This window comes from Cetorhinus maximus, chromosome 29, assembly GCF_964194155.1.
Source record: "Cetorhinus maximus chromosome 29, sCetMax3.hap1.1, whole genome shotgun sequence".
Taxonomy (NCBI): domain Eukaryota; kingdom Metazoa; phylum Chordata; class Chondrichthyes; order Lamniformes; family Cetorhinidae; genus Cetorhinus; species Cetorhinus maximus.
The window spans coordinates 14,794,980-14,812,658 of record NC_135907.1 but is presented as its reverse complement, the minus strand read 5'-3'; the positions used below and the strand labels follow the sequence as shown (position 1 = coordinate 14,812,658).

The window sequence follows — 17,679 nt, the reverse complement described above, 5'->3', positions numbered from 1 at the left end:
CGGAATGTAACTTACGGTCGATGGTAGAACGCTGGGCTAAAATTAAATTTTTGGAAAAAGGCAAAAAGCAGAGCTCCTTCGCCTCGAGGGGAATTCTCTTTACACCGATTTCTAACGGTATCTTGCTTCGTTTTCAACTCCCCCTGACCGAAGGGGAAACGGTCACCGCAAAAAAAAAAAAAAAAATTGGCGCAATTCTCGACCAGCACCGCCCCCTCCGCAAAAAAAAAAAACACCCCAGTTCTGTAGAACTTGCCCCCATTGGAGGTTCATTGCACTGGCCGATTCTCCCCGCGGCCCCCGCCCCAGCCCCCGCCCGCCCCCGCTCGGCTCAGAACTCGTCGTCCGAGCTCAGGAGGAGGGTCTTTTCCGTGTCGGAGACGTGCGTCCGCGAGACGATGTGCCCGTTGCGCCAGGGGGTGCCGTGCTCCAGGGTTGACTGCTGCGTGTACTGCTGGTAGGCCGGAGAGAAGTTGTGGATGGCGTCCTGGACGATGTCGTGCGGGTTCATGGTCTCCTTGAGGCTGCTGGAGATGCTCTTCATGGGCGCGCAGCGACCTGTGGGGAAAGGGAAAGGTGGGGGGGAAAGCTTTTAGACATCGGAGCAGCCGCGGCGCGGACTCAAATTCACTCACGTCTTTTCGCCGCCAACGTCACCGACTTAATTTTGTGAATGAACAGGAACCGTAGTGGAGAGGGGGGGCCAAGAGAGGGCGGGAGAGGGGGGGGCCAAGAGAGGGCGGGAGAGGGGGGGGGCCAAGAGAGGGCGGGAGAAGGGGGGGGCCAAGAGAGGGTGGGAGAGGGGGGGGGCCAAGAGAGGGCGGGAGAGGGGGGGGCCAAGAGAGGGCGGGAGAAGGGGGGCCAAGAGAGGGCGGGAGAGGGGGGGGCCAAGAGAGGGCGGGAGAGGGGGGGCCAAGAGAGGGCGGGAGAGGGGGGGCCAAGAGAGGGCGGGAGAGGGGGGGCCAAGAGAGGGCGGGAGAGGGGGGGCCAAGAGAGGGCGGGAGAGGGGGGGCCAAGAGAGGGCGGGAGAGGGGGGGCCAAGAGAGGAGGGCGGGAGATGGGGGCCAAGAGAGGAGGGCGGGAGAGGGGGGCCAAGAGAGGAGGGCGGGAGAGGGGGGCCAAGAGAGGAGGGCGGGAGAGGGGGGCCAAGAGAGGAGGGCGGGAGAGGGGGGCCAAGAGAGGAGGGCGGGAGAGGGGGGCCAAGAGAGGAGGGCGGGAGAGGGGGGAAGAAAGGGCGGGAGAAGGGGGAAGAGAGGGCGGGAGAGGGGGCAAGATGTGGAAGGAGGAGGTGGTGGTGGTGGAGGAAGAGGGAAAAGGAACGTTGTTAAATACGGCCTCTGGTCAGCCTTTGGTCAGTTTTCCCAACGGGATTGCAGGATGTGGATCGGTTCCCCACCCCCGCTCAATGTTAGCCCATCAGAGACTAGCAGATCACTGGATGACCATGGAGATGTTAACCCAAACCAGGCGTCCGCAACCTGTCACTATCATTTGCAGCTCACAACCTTTTCCCAGTGGATCTGATTAACATGAAAAAAAAAACCCTAAAAAAAAATTTAAGAGCTGTCGTTTGATTGTGGGGATTGAAACGCTAGTCATTAAGCTGCTGTTTCAAAGGGTTATTTTAATGAGAAGCATCTTCGTGCTCTGAATAAACGTGTTTGAGTGGGTCTAGCTACATCATGGTTCTCGATAATGCCTCTGATTCGAGGAACTGGTTTTACGCTCGCGACCATTATCGTTTTTCAATATAGGTGAGATGATAAATTATTCCCAATGTGCTTTTAGAAGCTTTTCTTTAAATCATGAGAATCAATAGCTGGAAAAATTATAATAGAGAGCAAAATACTGCAGATGCTGGAAATCTGAAATAGAAACTGAAACCTCAGCAGAGGTCTAAGGAAGGATCATACGGACTCAAAACATTAACTCCGATTCTCTCTCCACAGGCCTCTGCTCAGCTTCTCCAGCATTTTCGATTTTTATTATGATGGTTGAAAAATTTATTTCCGCTTTAAAGGTGACTTTAACTGGCAAAATTATAGTTTTGAAAGTCAAAAATCACAATACTAGTTGGGGCTGTTTCAATGTGGATTTTTTTTTCTATTGATACAAAGATTTAATACATGTATTTTAGCATATATGCAAATTGTACAGCTTTTAAATTTATCCTTTCACAGGAGGTGGGCGTCGCTGGCTTAGCCAGCAATTGCCCTTGAATTAAGTGTCTTGTTAGGGCATTTCAGAGGGCATTTAAGAGTCAACCACATTACACTCTACTGCTTGGCAATTTTAAAAATTTATTTCTTTATTTTTTATTCACTCACAGGATGCGGCCGTCGCTGGCTAGGCCAGCGTTTATTGCCAATCCCTAATTGCCCTTGGGTCAGAGGGCATTTAAGATACATTATTGTGGATCTGGACACAACATGTAGGCCAGACCAGGAGAGGACAGCAGATTTCCTTCCCTAAAAAGGACATTAGTGAACCAGATGGGGTTTTTTTTTAATTTTTACGAGAATCGGCAACGATTTCATGGTCATCATTTTAATCCCAGGTTTTTATTGAATTCAAATTCCACCGGGTCCCCCCCCGGGAGGTCTCTGGGATACCAGCCCAGTGACAATACCACTACGTCACCGTCTCCCCTCTGCCAAGTATTTGGCTTAGAAATGCTAAATTTTCATCTTGTGGCTCCCAATAATTTTTATTTTAGGCATTTTTTTGTCCTTAAAAAAAAAAGCTTTTCAGGTTAAGAAAAAGTCGCTATCTCCGTCTTGAACCGTAGCTCCCAATCTGACACCGTGGGTCCACACACAAGCATGAGGGACAAGCTGAAGGACACACCAGGTACTGCCGAGGTCAGAGGCAACCTCGCCTCCCAGCAGACCAGCGCACGCCAAGTGCACATGGTGCAACTCTTTGGGAACAGCACCGATTTCCACATCTTCTATTTCGGGGCCTTCTGTGCAGGGTATTGCCCAATCAGTGCCAGTAAAGTGTGACATTTTGAGAAGTTCCATGTTCTGCTCTCCTCTCCCACTGTGATGTGGTACAAGATGAGGCAATACCCTTGAATTTAGGAGCTGCAGGGGAAGGTGACAGCGATGGCCTTTACGCTGTCCAGCGTGTGTACTGGAATCAACCCTGGGCTCCCAAAAAGAAGAACGAGCAAAGTTCTGAGACATTCCCACGCTTGATAACCGACGAGAACTAAGCAGCTAGCGCAACAAAATAAATTAATGAGATCTGAAGTGTTTTTTGACAGAAATAGATTGGGAAAAGCTATTTCCACTGGACAGTGAGTCAGCAAATAGAGAGCGTAAACTTAAGATCATTGTCAAAGGAACAAATGCAGAGGTCAGGCGTGGGTTGTTCAAACAGCAACTTGCATTTATATAGCGCCTCTTATTTAGTTAAACTTCCTAAGCTGCTTCAAATCAGCGCTAGTTGACACTGAGGCATGCGATATTAGGTCAGGTGACCAAACGCTTTGGTCAAAGAGGTGGTCTTAGAAGCATCTTAAAAAAGGTGGAAAGAGAGGAGGAGGGGGGTGGGTGCTAGGGGGAGAATTCCAGAGCTTAGGGCCCAGGCAGGTGAAGGCACGGCTGCCAGTGGTGGAGCGGAGGGAATCAGCAATGGACGTGTGGCTGGATCGGAGGAGCAGAGATATTTCAGAGGGCTGTAGGTGGTGACAGAGATAGGGAGCGGACGAGGCCATGGAATGCCACTGGTGGAAGCGGAAGCCCAAATCGTTATTAAAAATGGAGATGGATAAATATTTGAAAAATATTTGCTTTTAATAAAAAGGAACGCTAGCTAGAATGAGTCCAATTGGATAGCAGGGAATTGAGACAAGTGCGATGGGCCAAGTGGTCATCCCCTTGCTGTAAAGTGTGATGCTGTGAGATTATTTCAGAAACATTATTTTCATATTTCGAAAAAAAGTGTTCTAATTTTTCCAGTCAAATTTAAATCTTAATTTATTTGAGAAGCGGAAAATATATTTAATTACTGGGTTGCACAAAGGCCATTATCCAGTTGGGTTGAATGTCACAGTCACACCCTGTGCAGTTTGTACTACAACACCACGAGTGGTTGGGGAGCAATTAGTAAATTGTTAAAACTGGACCATGAGACAAACAAACCAATAATTTCGACACAATGATCAGCCCAGCAATCCGCAATAAATATTTTCGATCAACACGCATGCTACTGTTAAACGCAGGCAACACTGAAGGTTCCACATATCAGCCCAGAGTAACCCTGCTTCCCAGCCAGAGACTGGAGATGCAATGCAGCCCAGCACCTCAGAACGGGACAGAGGGAGTGCTGCACTGCCGGAGGTACCATCAAACCGAGGCTGCACGTTCAGGCGGGCGTACATTATCCCCCCGGCACTACAGAAAGAGCAGGGGGGCATTCTGCCCAGTGCCCTGGCATTCGCCCCCATCAACCAACCACACCAGAACCAAACCATTTAAAGCTCAGAACTGTTCCTGGGATCTTGCTATGCGCAATTTTGCTTTGTAATTAATACAGCAGCCATGACCATAACTACTTTGCATTCGTGTAGCACCTTCCCCGAAGCCAAGACACCTGAAAGCGCTGTTCAGCTAATTGAGCGCTTTGAGGGGTAGGCACGGCTCCATTGTAGGGAAAGGCGTCAGTTCGCGCACAGTGAGATCCCATAAACAGCAAAGAGATAAATAAGCAGGTTAATCTGTTGTTGAAGTCAGTCAAGGGATAAATGCTGACAAAGACACCGGGCAGAACACTCTTCAAAATAGCGCTGTCCATCTGAGAAGGCAAACATGGCCTTGGATTTCACGGCTCAGAGAGTCTCGCCCAGGGTCAATTCTTGCGTTGGAGCCCAGGTTAAAAACAAAAACGAACACACATCCTCACAATCGTGCCCAATTTCAACCCACAATATTGTTCCTGGCGCCCCACCCTAAAACCGAGTTGGCAACAACCTTCCCCCAGATTAATATATTCATATTCAAACGGTGAGTGCGCGCGCGAGAGAGAGAGAGAGAGAGATATGCGCAGATCAAAACCAGGGGTCAGAGGAGAGTTAAGAACCACTCCCCAGCCTCTCGCTGCCTGAGCTCGGTCCGGTCTCTGCCCTCGTAATTGCTCAAAACGGAAACCTTTCTGCGGGGAACCCGCTCAGCGGGCTTCGAAAATTAACAAAAGGAAGAGGTGACCAATGAACAGTCCTGTCCGAGGGTCAAAAGCCAAAACATCAACCTGACCTTTCACTTCAAAAACCCGCCATGGCACTTCTAGCGAGTTGCAAACCAAGAGTCAATGACGTGGGCACCCCAGCGCGTTAACTGAGGGAGTGCTGCACTGTCAAAGGTGACATCTTCCAGATGAGATGTTACACCGAGGGCCTGCCTACCCTCTCCAGCAGAGGGGAAGACCCCCCCTCACTTTCAAAAGAAGGACGCGGGAGTTCCCCTCGGCGTCCTGGCCAATATTTGTTCTCCCGATGGACATCACTACAACAAACTATCCAGCCACCGACACATTGCTGTTTGTGGGAGCTTGCTGTGCACAAAGAGACCCCCGCATTTCCTGCATGACAACAGTGACCCACACTTCAAAAAAAACCCCTTCAGCGGCTGTGCAGGGCTGCGGAATGTCCCCCCCACCACCTGGGTTCGTGAAAGGCGCTATATAAATGCATAATTGCTGGAGCAATCGGCGCCTACGCTCGCGAGCGAGAACGGAGGGGTTCTGACCAGAACGCAGCACATTCACCAAGCGAGAATCATGCTTAACAACAAAGAAAAGGTAAATCCAGCCTACCGTAGGGCCCATACGCCAGGACTATCCGAGATGAAAGATTGGCAGAGCAGGAGACAGACACAGAGAAAGAGAGAGAGTGAGAGAATGAGAAAGAACAACCCTAACCCCCACCCCTCCCCCTCTCCCCACCCCTCCCCCTCTCCCCCAAAAACAAACCACCTGCGTTCAGCTCCCCTCCCCCTTTCCCCACCTCCCCCCACCCCCAAAAAACAAAACACCTGCGTTCAGCTCCCCTCCCCCTTTCCCCACCTTCCCCCCCCAAAAAACAAAACACCTGCGTTCAGCTCCCCTCCCCTTCCCCACCCTCTCCCCAAAAAACAAAACACCTGCGTTCACCTCCCCTCCCCCATTCCCCATCCCCAAAAAACAAAATACCTGCGTTCAGCTCCCCTCCCCCTTTCCCCACCTCCCACACCCCCAACAAAACACCTGTGTTCAGCTCCCCTCCCCCTCTCCCCACCTCCCACCCCCCCAACAAAACACCTGTGTTCAGCTCCCCTCCCCCTTTCCCCACCTCCCACCCCCCCGCAAAACACCTGCGTTCAGCTCCCCTCCCCCTCTCCCCACCTCCCCCCGCCCCCCAAAAAACAAAACACCTGCGTTCAGCTCCCCTCCCCCTTTCCCCACCTCCCACCTCCCAGCCCCCCCAAAACACCTGCGTTCAGCTCCCCTCCCCCTCTCCCCACCTCCCCCCCCCAAAAAAAAACACCTGCGTTCAGCTCCCCTCCCCCTTTCCCCACCTCTTCCCCCCCCCAAAAAAAACAAAACACCTGCGTTCAGCTCCCCTCCCCCTTTCCCCATCTCCCCCCACCAAAAAAAAACAAAAACACCTGCGTTCAGCTCCCCTCCCCCTTTCCCCACCTCCCCCCACCCAAAAAACAAAACACCTGCGTTCAGCTCCCCTCCCCCTTTCCCCACCTCCCCCCACCCCCAAAAAACAAAACACCTGCGTTCAGCTCCCCTCCCCCTTTCCCCACCTCCCCCCCCAAAAAACAAAACACCTGCGTTCAGCTCCCCTCCCCCTTTCCCCACCCTCTCCCCAAAAAACAAAACACCTGCGTTCAGCTCCCCTCCCCCATTCCCCACCTCCCCCCACCCCCAAAAAACAAAACACCTGCGTTCAGCTCCCCTCCCCCTTTCCCCACCTCCCACCCCCCCCAAAAACACCTGCGTTCAGCTCCCCTCCCCCTCTCCCCACCTCCCCCCACCCCCCCAAAAAACAAAACACCTGCGTTCAGCTCCCCTCCCCCTCTCCCCACCTCCCACCCCCCACCCCCCCAAAAAACAAAACACCTGCGTTCAGCTCCCCTCCCCCTTTCCCCACCTCCCACCCCCCCAAAACACCTGCGTTCAGCTCCCCTCCCCCTACCTCCCCCCCCAAAAAAAACAAAACACCTGCGTTCAGCTCCCCTCCCCCTTTCCCCACCTCTTCCCCCCCCCAAAAAAAACAAAACCCCTGCGTTCAGCTCCCCTCCCCCTTTCCCCACCTCCCCCCACCAAAAAAAAACAAAACACCTGCGTTCAGCTCCCCTCCCCCTTTCCCCACCTCCCCCCACCAAAAAAAAACAAAACACCTGCGTTCAGCTCCCCTCCCCCTTTCCCCACCTCCCCGCCCCAAAAAAAAAACAAAACACCTGCGTTCAGCTCCCCTCCCCCTTTCCCCACCTCCCCCCACCCCCAAAAAACAAAACACCTGCGTTCAGCTCCCCTCCCCCTTTCCCCACCTCCCCCCCCCAAAAAACAAAACACCTGCGTTCAGCTCCTCAGACACAAACAATACAGAAAAAGTACAATCGGGTAGCTTTAATTGGACGATTTGTTCATTTTTCGGATGTGGGATGTGGGCATCGCTGGCAGGGTTGGTGTTTGTGTCTTGGGCGGCATCTCGCATTGGTGTTCCAATGTGCTTAGTCATGCCAACCAACATAGGTGGGGGGGCGTGAACTGAGCAGAGTTAGGAACTAACGAGCCCGGGAGGGGTGAGGGGGGGCTGGGTGAGGGCAAGGTACCCTAGTTGCGTTTACGTATATACTAATCTGGTCGGATTAGGATTTGGCTTAATCTCACATGATTAAGGTTTTTGGTTTCTTTTTGCTTATGCACAGCTTGTAGATTTGTATTGGGAACATGGGAACAGGAGTAGGCCTTTCAGCCCTTTGAGCCTGCTCCACCATTCGACACGTTCATGGCTGATCAAACACTTCAATGCCTCTTACCCACACTATCCCCATAACCCTTTACGTTATTGTTAATCAGAAATCTATCGATCTCTACCTTAAACACACTCAATGACCGAGCTCCCACGGCCCTCTGGGGTAGAGAATTCCAAAGGTTCACAACCCCCTGAGTAAAGAAATTTCTCCTCAGCTCGATCCTAAGTGGCTTCCCTCTTATTTTGAAATTGTGTCCCCTGATTCTAGTCTCCTCAACCAGGGGAACCATCTTACCCGCATCTCCCTGTCTCCCCCTTTAAGTATTTTGTAGGTTTCAATGAGATCACCTCTCATTCTTTGAAACTCTAGAGAATACAGGCCCAGTTTCCCCAATCTCTCTTCATAAGACAGTCCCGCCATCCCAGGAACAGGTCTGGTGAACCTTCGTTGTACTCCCTCTATGGCAATAACATCCTTTCTGAGGTAAGGGGACCAAAACTGCACACGGTACTCCAGGTGCGGTCTAACCAGAAATAATTAAATGGCTAAAAGTTGGCCATTCCCGACAAGCTTCAGGGTTTAACGAAAACAGAAAATGCCGGAAACGCTCAGCAGGTCAGGCAGCAGCTGTGGGGAGCAAGAGCGTCAACCTTTCAGGGAGATAACCTTTTGTTCGATACGCTTTAGGGTTTGATGTGCCGGGGCCAATTTAGCCGTTTGGTTGTTTGGCCTAAGCTGCAGGATGAGAGCTTTGCTTTCGAGCTACTTTTTGTGGTCACATCATCACCAAGACTTGAGGTGGAAGGTGAGACAATGGAGCTCAGGAGAAGGAGTTATATTCCCAAAATGATTAACATATTGGCATCTGCCATTCTTGAAGGGGTTAATTCCTCTGAGGGGGTGGGGCGGTGGGGGGTAGTTGTTCATGCTCGCAATGACACTTGTCATGCCGTAATGAATTAGCAGTGACAGCGCTTGTGACAATTGCCCCACGGAGACCTTTGAAGCTTCTAACAATTCGCAGAGAGAGTGGGCTCAATAATATTCCATCTCTAACCGGAGAAACACAATAATAGTTATTTTTCTCTCTGTCCACTCTGTGCGAGTGTGTGTGGGCGGGAGTGAGCGAGTGGACGCGTGCATGGGAGGGTGAACGAGTGAGTGTGCGCGAGCGTGCAAGGGAGAGAGAGAGAGCGCGCGCGCATGTGTCAAGACGTGGTTCAACGCAATAAATAGGTCAGTTCTTGCAAAGCATGTTCTGTTTCTCAATTAAATTGCTACGGGGAGGCAAGGTGCCAAGTTTGCCTCCTTCTGGTTGGCTTAAGAGTCAGACTGGCAAGCCACCTTCTTGCCACGAGGGCAAAGAGGGGCTGGCACAGCCAGGACGGAGGGTATTGAAGCATCTGGGGCAGCTGCTTCCGAATTTCTAAAATACCGAGTGGCTGGAACATTGGCTGAAATGGAAGATCGAAGACACTTCATGGCAAGTCCCTTTGTTTCTTCCCACCCCTACCACTGTGTTAGCAACTATTTTATTCAATGTGTTTTTTTTTTGATATAACGCGAACGCCCTCGCTGTTGAAGTTTGCCCATTATCTCATCAGGGCCTCGTCACGTTTACCTTGAGAGTCGATTCGCTTATCCCCGTAAACCTTGGAGGTGAAGGCGTAGCGCAGTGCAATGGCCGCAAAGAACATCTCGATGCAGATGATGAAGTTCTGGTAGCCCGCAGCAACGGTCCCCTCGCCCACATAGACCTCGGCGGAGTCGATCTTTGGAATGGCGCCGCACTTCTCCAGGATGGCCAGCAGCATCCCTGAGGGGAAGGGAGACACCCACAGAGAACAAAACGTGAGGGCAGCCGGTCGGAAGGCGGGCGGCGATGCCAGTGACTTGGGAGGCGCCGAAGGCGGGGAGGCACATTCAAACATCAAGTACTCTCAACGGATAACGAGGCCTTTCCCAGGGGCCGAGCGGATGAGACTGGTGTTAGCAAGAGGACAGAGGGGGTGGTGGGAGAAGCGACTGAAGGAGGCGGGTTTCAGGGAAGCTTCCTAGAAGCAGGAAATGAAGCTGGAAAAAATTGAGGGAGGGCGAGGGGGGTCAGTGAAGGGCTGGAGAGTCGGGTCAAGAGCCCAGTGGAAAAGACCAGTAAAACTTGGGAAATGACTGGTACTGGGCTGAACTGACCTGGAGTTCCATTTTAAGACCAGTTCAAACCAGTACCAGTCATTTCCCAAATTTTACCTTCTGGGGGGCGGTGGTTGACTGCTCAGTTACTGATAGTGGGGCAAGGCAGCAGGAGTTGTTGGGGGTGGGGGTGAGGGGAAGAAATGTTATGACAGGCTAGGGTTAAGAATCCAAGGTTGGGACATGGGGCTGTAGAAGGTGCCAAATGGAGAAGGAGAAAAAATAAAAGAAGAGGACTTGCATTTATATACCGTATTTCACAACCTCAGGGTGTCCCAGATTGCCAGAAGCATAGTCACTGTTTTAATGTAGGAAAAGCAGCAGCTAATTTGCGCACAGCAAGCTCCCACAAACAGTAATGTGAAAGTGACCAGATAATCTGTTCTATTGGTGTCGGGTGGAAGATAAATATTGACCAGGACACCGGACAGAACTCCCCTGCTCGTCTTCAGAATAGTGCCAAGGGATATGAGTGGACAGACGGGGCCTGAGTTTCATGTCTCATTCGACAGACAGCATCTCCAGCAGTACAGCACTCCCTCGGGTACTGCAACGAGGCGTCGGTCTAGATTTTGGCACTCAAGCCTCTGCAAAGACGCTCGAATGCAATCTTTCGATTCACGAGGCGACAGCGATACCCATCGAGCCACGGCTGACAGTTTTGGAAAGGTGATTGCGCACCTCTCTTCCACGCTGCTCACGGGCGCACCGTGTCAAGGAAAGCCCTGGTTTGATTCGATTCCAGGTTCGGGTAAGGTTTAGCTGATCTTGGTCACATCGACACAATTACTGCTAATGCCCGAGCTTAATTACACAAAAAAAAAATCACGAGTCAGGTTTCCTCACTCCAGAGTGCGGCTGGGGAAAAAACGGAACTGGCCCCAACAGTGAAGCTTCCTGAAGTCGAATAGTCTGCCAACACTCATACATCATTAAAGGTCACTAGGAGGGCCCCCATGGAACTGCACGGAAGTAAATTTAGGGGCGGCGGAGGGATGCTTAAAGCCCCACACTGAGCTGGTAATCCAGAGGCCCAGGATAACGTTCTGGAGACATGGGTTCAAATCCCATCATGGCAGCTGGTGGAAATTGAATTCAGTTAGTGCAATATGGGATTGAAAGCTAGTCTCGGTGATGGTGACCATGAAACTATCATCGATTGTTGTAAAAAACCCATCTGGTTCACTAATGCCCTTTAGGGAAGGAAATCTGCCATCCTTACCCTGGTCTGGCCTACGTATTGACTCCAGACCCACAGCCATGTGGTCGACACAAGCCACTCATTTCAAGGGCAATGAATGCTGGCCTTGCCAGCGACACCACATCCCATGAAAGAATAAATAGGAAAAGTCACTGTTTAAATAGCCAAATCATCCAGGCTCTCTCAGATATCACCACCCCACCCACCAGTGGTCAAAGAACATTGGCGAAGGCCAGGGGTCCGACTTGCTTTGGTTTGGGAGAGGACAGGAATGGAAGAAAGTAAGAAAAGATTGTTTTTCTGCTCCTTCAGTAGAGGCTCTATCCTGATCAGATGTATTAAAAAGGCAATTTGGAGTGGGCAGCCTGAGCTGTCCCACACAGAGCCTTGGAATGCTTGTATACTTGGGGCCCCTTTGATAAAACACTGGTTTAACACTTCTTTTTTTTATTCGTTCATGGGATGGGAGTGTCACCAGCTAGGCCAGCATTTATTGCCCACCCCTAAATGCCCTCTGAACAGGGCAATTAAGAGTCAACACCATTGCTGTGGATCTGGAGTCACATGTTGGCCAGACCAGGTAAGGTCTGTGGGTCCAGGTAATGTGACTAGCAGGTCTCTTTGCCTATAGGACATTAGTGAACCAGATGGGTTTTTACAACAATCGGGAATGGTTTCAAGGTCATCATCAGACTTTTAATTCCAGATTTTTATTGAATTCAGATTTCACCATCTGCCATGGTGGGATTCGAACCCAGGTCCCCAGAGCATTGCCCTGGGTCTTCTGGAATACTAATCCACTGACAATACCACTGCGCCACCACCTCACGGCTGGCGCTGACAATTTAAAGGCAAAACTCCCATTGGTCTTGAAGCCGCTGGAGCGATCTGGCACCAGAGCCACTCTCCACACAGCAGGCCCGGCCAGGAACAGTGCCTAGCCAGCTGTCAACCTATATCCAACCTTCAGCAGGGGTAACTGGAGGCCAATTTCTTTTTCGCTCCTTGCTTGGCAGGCGGGCAGATGGGCACCAGGACACAGATGCTCCAAGACACACCCAGACACAACACCCAGTGGTTGCAGGGGCTCAGCTCAGCCACCAGGGAAGCCTGGTCGACTGCTTCAAACACGAGCTCACACAATGTGCGCCTGAGACCTTCACACAACGTGCGCCTGAGACCTTCACACAATGTGCGCCTGAGACCTTCACACAATGTGCGCCTGAGACCTTCACACAATGTGCGCCTGAGACCTTCACACAATGTGCGCCTGAGACCTTCACACAATGTGCGCCTGAGACCTTGTACCAATTCTCTCCGGTGCCAGCTGTGGCTCAATAGGTCGCCCCCTCCCGCCCCTTGGTCAGACGGTCGTGGGTGTAAGTCCAACTCTAGAGACTTGAGCACAAAAGATCTGGGCTGAGAGTCCAGTGCAGTGCTGAGGGAGTGCTGCACTGTCAGAGCTGCTAAACCGAGACCAGGTCTGCCCCTCTCAGGTGATCTAAAAGATCCAGAGAAGGGTTATCCGAGAAGGAGGGGCATTCTCCCTGATGGCCTGGCCAATGCTTGTCCTTCAGCTAACATCGCGAGAAACTGAATTTCCACCCCCTGTCAAGTTCCACTCCAAGCCAGACACCATCCTGACTTGGAAATATATCGGCCGTTCCTTCACTGTCACTGGGTCAAAACCCTGGAACTCCCTCCCTAACAGCACTGTGGGTGTACCTACAGCACAGGGATTGTAGCGGTTCAAGAAGGCAGCTCACCACCACCTCCAGGGCTATTAGGGAGGGGCAATAAATGCTGGCCTAACCAATGATGCCCACATCCCATAAATTAAAAAAATCACATTGGTATTTATGGGAACTTGCTGTGCGCAGACTGGCTGAAGGTTTTCCTGTATTACAACAGTGACTACATTAAAAAAAAAAGTACTTCATTGGCAATAAAGCAGCTTAGGTCAGCCCGAGCGGATGCTATATAAATGCAAGTCTTTGCTGATTTTTAACTCCTTCAATCACGAAAGAAAAATGGTTTAAAGAAAGGAAATGATGGAAGGGGCCACATGACAACAGGTTTGGGGGAAGGATCCTGATTTTATTGTTGGGGTCTTTCGGGCAGTTGCTGGGCAGATTATGATTAAAGCCTATTTGCCACAATTAAACATTAATCCCAAAATGGAGTCTCGGGACTGTGGTGGTGCACCTTCCCGTCAGCAGAGGGTGCTCTCTGCCTCAGTCACACAGCACCCTATCAGCTCCAGTGAACTCTGCAGGTTAATTTAAAACCATTCAGGTCTATAGGAACAACTTACAGGATGCAAATTGTTAGAACTGACCGGATGAGCAGGACTATTTTGTCATTGAACTTTCACTGACCATTTCCAGTGGCAGAAGGGTCGGCAACCAGGGGACACAGACTGGCATACTGGCATAAGAACATAAGAAATAGGAGCAGGAGTAGGCCATTCGGCCCCTCAAGCCTGCCCTGCCCTCAATAAGGCCATGGCTGATCTGCCCCAGGCCTCAAATCCTCTTTCGTGCCAGCTCCTCATGGGAACCAGAAGCGAGTTGATGGAAGGCTTTTGTTTTTAAAACACAGAGCCAAGTTTACGATGATCCGGAATACGCTGCCTGAAAGGGCGGTGGAAGCAGATTCTATAGGAAGTTCCAAGAGAGAAATGGATGAATACTTGAAGGGAAAATATTTCCAGAGCCAAGGGAAAAGAGCAGGGGTAATGGGACTAATTGGATAGGTCCTTTAAAGAGCCAGCAGAGGCATGATGGGCTGAATGGTCTCCTTCTGGGCTGTATGGTTCTAAAGGGAAAAGGCATATTTAACGAAATGTATATTGTTTTTCTTCGGCCAGTTGGACGATAATGAGAGAAACGTCACATTTGAAAGTGAAAGGGAAGATGCACTTTTAACAGTGGCGCCTCGGTAAGAACACACACCCAGAGGGAGATGGGCAAGGACATCTCTTCCCTGCCCCCAACCCAACCCGAGGCTTATCGCATGCAATGCCCAGTAGCGGGCAGGCGCCCACACGCCAAACGCAACTCTTGCTTCAGTGGGAGGCTCAGGATAGGAGAATGGTTCTGAGGGAACCCAGTTAACAATAAAGTATGTATTTTCTTTAGAATCATAGAACGATACAGCAAAAAAAAAAGGAGGCTATTCGGCCCATCGTGTCTGTGCCGGCTCTTTGAAAGAGCTCCCCAATTAGTTCCACTCCTCCCTACTCTTGCCCCATTGCCCTGGAAACATTTTCCCTTCAAAGGGCAGGGAGAAGGCACGAGGTAGAATGCTCATTCGGAGAGCCAGTGCAGAAACGATGGGCCGAAAGGCCTCCTTCTGCATCGTAACCTATGTGAGATGCTATGACGGGTTTATCCACAATTCCCTTTTGGAGGCAACTGTCAGATCTGCTTCCACAGCCCTTTCGGCCAGAAAGGCCCTGGCCCCCGTTTCCCAACATAAAGAGACAGGAGCACTCACCTTGCCAGAAAGAGAGGAAGATGACAGACTTCACCATGAAGAACTTGAGCACCGGGCTGTAGGGACTGAGCAGCTCCCGCGTGGCGAAGTAGAAGAGGAAGAGAGCGTAGAGTGCAAGGCTGACAGAGATGTTGTACACGATGGTGACATAGAGGTAGCCACTGGCAACGCTGGACGTAGAGAGGGAAAGAACAGAGTTAAGCATTGTTCGGAGGTCTAAAAAAAACAATTGACCATTAATTGTAATCGGGAACAACAAATTTGGTGTAAAATGGGAAGCATAGATACCCAGTTCATGGGCAAAACATTGGGATCCCACGCTACCTAATTGGAGAACAGGTGTTGGCATAGAGACTCTGCAATGCTCCAGCTCTACCCTCTTGGTCAACACCTCCATTCCTTTCACTCCACCATTGGTGGCCTTGCCTTCAACTGTCTTGGCTCAAAGCACTGTAATTCCCTCCCGAAACCTCCCTTACGCCTGCTTAAGACCCGGCTTAATGCCTACGTTTTGGATGCTAATCGAGTCTTTGGCCCAATTTGTCATTCCCCTGTCCCGACGGACTGGATTTTAACCAGAGCTTTGATGGGGCTGGGAGGCGGACAGGCTGACAAGATGGCGGGCGAAGTCAGCAGGTAACACGCCGGCCATCTTCACGCCGCCATGCTGTTTTGCCATCGGCAGGAGAAGGTGCCAGTGCACTTGGAGCCCAACTGAACTGCCTGAGTGGCCAATTAAAGGCTTCTTCCTGCCCCCGCTTGTATTTTACCAGCAGTAAGGGGAGACTGTGGTGTAGTGGTAACGTCGCTGGACTGCTAATCCAGAGGACCAGACTAACGCTCCGGGGACAAGGGTTCAAATCCCACCACGGCAGCTGGTGGAATTTAAATTCAATGAATCAGTCTGGAATGGAGAGCTAGTCTCAGTGATGGTGACCATGAAACTATCAATTGCTGGAAAAACCCATCTGGTTCACTAATGTCCTTCAGGGTAAGGAAATCTGCCGCCCTTACCTGGTCCGGCCTACATGTGACTCCAGACCCACAGCAGTGTGGTTGACTCTTAACTGCCCCTCTGAAATGGCCTCTCAGTTCAAGGGCGATCAGGGATGGGCAACAAATGCTGGGCCTTGCCAGCGACGCCCACATCCCATGAAAGAATTTTAATAAGATGGGGGAACCTTCTTTTCTGGGGCTCTCTTTGACTCGTAGAGGGGACCCAGCAAAATGGCCGCCAGTCGTTAATCTGCCCTCAGCAACAGAGCTTTAATGATGCGCCAGTGGAATTGTACCCCCAGAAACGTATCCCCAAAAGGTTACCCCACACAAGTGGGGCTGTATCGCCCTTAGACCTGCATCTCTCCTGGCACTCCCAGTGAAATGGTGGCACCAGTGTCAATCAGTGACTTTGGGGGGAGGGTGGAAGGGCTGCAGAAAAAGAGTCAAATGATAAAGTTACAGCTCGTGCTTTGCTCACTTGAAGTCTCCATCCTTGTACTTGCCGAATGCCTGGAGAATGACAGTGATGATGGCCATCAGGGGTTTCACCACACAGAACTGGAGGGTCGCCTGTAAACAAGAGCAGACTCAGCTCAGCGGTCAGAGGGGTCAGAGCGCAGCCCTTAAAAAGAACCCCAACGGATTTAAAACCAGGCACAAGAGACACAAGTACACGTCAACGACCTAGGCACAGCTCGACTTACACGGAGCCTCCAGCACAGCAACAGGCCATTCGGCCCAGCTGGTCTAGTCTGGCCTTCTCTGCTCCGTGCCTCTCATCTCGTCAACTTACCCTCGCAGCGTTTCCTTCTATTCTTCTCCCCCTCAAGTGCTTATCTAGCTTCCTCTTAAATGGCCATTCTAGGATGGGTTTGACATTATAAGGCCCCTACTCGCGGAGGGCGCATCGATCTATAAGGTGCAGGTCCAACACCGAGAAGCGCACGCTTCTTAAAACTTATAAAGCCACGCACACCTTTCGTTTACCATTGCGGAGAAGTGGTCGTGATGCGATGGGCCGAGGTAAAACCTAGGAAGGTGCTGGCAAGAGCCAATTGAATCCACCGAGTAGAGGGGTTTAATTCCTAACACCAAAGCAAAACACCGCGGACGCTGGAAATCCGAAATAGAAACCAAAAAAAAAAACACGTTGGAAAATCTCAGCAGGTCAAGCGGCATCTGTGGAGAGAGAAACAGAGTTAACGGGTGGGGTTTTCCGGCCCCGACACTGGCGGGGGTGGGATGGGCAAATTTGGAGAGCCGTTGACTTTTTTTTTTAAAAAAAACATCTCTCCAAATTTCCACACCCTCGACGATACCCGCCAATGCCAGGGCCGTGAAAATCCCGCCAACGTTTCAGGTCTCGATGACCCTTTCCTCAGAACTTTCATCATGGTCAAAGGTCACTCAACCTGAAACGTCAACTCTGTTTCTCTCCAGAGTCTGCCAGTCCTGCCGAGCTTTCCTGGCACTTGTTGCTTTCATTTTGTAATACATTAGCAGTTTAATGGCTCTGTCTTGCACTGGTTAATGTATCTGTGTAAAGTAAGCAGGTTGGCGACCAGTAAACTAGCGCACGTAGAATTTCACACAACTGTGAAAGACAACTGGAGCATTCCGTCTCCATTAGATTAACAATTAGGTTCTTTATTACTTCTAACTCTCGTGGGGTTAAAGTTGGCCATCGCGCACCTCGGTATTCCCAAGGGATAATAGGGCATGAGCTGCTTGAAAATCTGAATGACGAGACCCAGGAGAGGAAAAAAGAAACTACCTAAGTACCTGCTGCTTCCATGGTTAAAAACTGGCAACGACCTGGGA

General features: G+C 51.0%; 1 protein-coding gene across 1 annotated transcript in view; it reads right to left on the bottom strand.

Annotated features, from left to right (window-relative positions):
• Positions 1–321: 321 nt before the first annotated feature.
• Positions 322–17,679, bottom strand: part of tmem184ba (transmembrane protein 184ba) — a 74,893-nt gene continuing 57,535 nt past the window's right edge. The window contains exons 6-10 of the mRNA XM_078531608.1: positions 16,337–16,428; positions 14,860–15,029; positions 9,592–9,786; positions 5,818–5,838; positions 322–558 (exon numbers count right to left, since the gene is read on the bottom strand). Coding sequence (XP_078387734.1) covers positions 332–558; positions 5,818–5,838; positions 9,592–9,786; positions 14,860–15,029; positions 16,337–16,428 — 705 coding nt within the window. The 3' untranslated portion in view covers positions 322–331. The remainder of the gene's footprint in view (positions 559–5,817; positions 5,839–9,591; positions 9,787–14,859; positions 15,030–16,336; positions 16,429–17,679) is intronic.